The sequence below is a fragment of the Mandrillus leucophaeus genome, unplaced genomic scaffold (genome assembly GCF_000951045.1).
Source record: "Mandrillus leucophaeus isolate KB7577 unplaced genomic scaffold, Mleu.le_1.0 Scaffold374, whole genome shotgun sequence".
NCBI classification, from domain to species: domain Eukaryota; kingdom Metazoa; phylum Chordata; class Mammalia; order Primates; family Cercopithecidae; genus Mandrillus; species Mandrillus leucophaeus.
In genome coordinates, this window is record NW_012103965.1 from 1,973,468 (window position 1) to 1,974,838 (window position 1,371).

General features: G+C 56.2%; 1 protein-coding gene across 1 annotated transcript in view; it reads left to right on the forward strand.

Moving 5' to 3' along the window:
• The first annotated feature begins 687 nt into the window (after positions 1–687).
• Positions 688–1,371, forward strand: part of LOC105546912 (chromosome unknown open reading frame, human C17orf64) — a 15,718-nt gene continuing 15,034 nt past the window's right edge. Inside the window, exon 1 of the mRNA XM_011990241.1 lies at positions 688–821. Within this exon, the coding sequence (XP_011845631.1) occupies positions 771–821 (51 nt within the window). The 5' untranslated portion in view covers positions 688–770. The remainder of the gene's footprint in view (positions 822–1,371) is intronic.

The following is a 1,371-nucleotide window of genomic DNA, read 5'->3' on the forward strand; positions in this document are numbered from 1 at the left end:
CCCGCGCCCCGCCTGGTGGCTGCGCACACTAGGCCGGCGACGGGACTGCCCGCGTCTCAGCCCCTCCTCTGTGAAGCGAGACCGCTGGGGTACCTGCCCCAGGGAAGGCCGCGGGGAGGGTTACAGAGCCCGTAGGCACTGGCGGGGATCTTTATACACCCCCAAAACACATCCCACCCAGTACTCAGCACCCCGCACCCAACACCCAGCACCGAGGGCTTATTATTAACAACTTCCTGGAGGCCGCAGGGGCAGTGCGTGCTCACTGTGTCCCTTCTCCCTTTCAGCGCTCCCTAGACCTCTGTCCCAAATCAGAAAACAATCTTACAAACTGTGCTTTCTCTTGGGGAGCCCCCACCACGGCGTAATCCAGCAGGCAGGAATGGCACACGTGCAGGAAAATGAGTTCAAAAGCCTTACCAGGTGGTGTCAGAATCAACAGCATCTGACAGTACCCTTGGGAGAAGGGGCGCCAGCCTCTCCTGGCGAGCTGTGCGCTCTGCCAAAGTCCTCGCTCAACCCCGCACATCTTGCTCCGTTCCCTAGTCCAGATCCCAGCAGGAGGAGCCAGCTGCCGCCACCCCTAAGAATGAGGAGATGGGAGCGGGGTGGGGGGCTGAGCTCTGTGTTGGCAGTTGCCATGGCTTTGCTCCGAGTTCTGGAGCCAATCTGCCCACTCCCTGAGACGGCCAGGTCACAGAAGCAGTAGGTCAGAAGCCAGAGGGGACGTGGGGAGTGCCACCCTGGAGCCTACCGGCACACCTGCTGAGATGGAGGCCTCAGATGGGCAAGGGGGTGAAGGGGACAAGCCACTAGAGAAGGTGAAGTGGGGTGTGAGGGAGGGAGGGAAAGAGCCTCCCGGATGGGGCTGGTTTTGGAAAGTAGAGAACATGAAATTCAGGAAAGAAGAGAAGAACAATGGTAGGGTACCTGAGATAGCAAGAGGCCTAAAGCACAAGAATGTTCATTCATTCAGAAGTTTATGCTTGACCTGTGTTCCCGGGGATACGATGGGGAAGAGGTCGCCTCTCGCTGTTGGTTATTAAGACTTGAGAGAATGTGTGTGTATACACATGGTCTGTGTGTGGTTGTGTGGTGTGTGTGCTGTGTTGGGAGAGTGGATCGGCCAGAGTCCTGTCTCCAGGACCTGGAGGAGCCTGTGTCCCATCTCCTCTCCATGCACCTCCCTCCCTTTCCCAGGCCTTTCCTTTCAGAGTGGTCTGGACAGGTTCCTTGTTCTCCCCCAACACAGACCAAAATTCATACTTTTCTGAGAAGATGTTGAAAGGTGGCAAATCCAGTTCTGACGTCCAGTGTTATTTCACAGTCACTTTGCTGCTACTCATTTTCGGCTCTCTTTTTTCTTTTTTT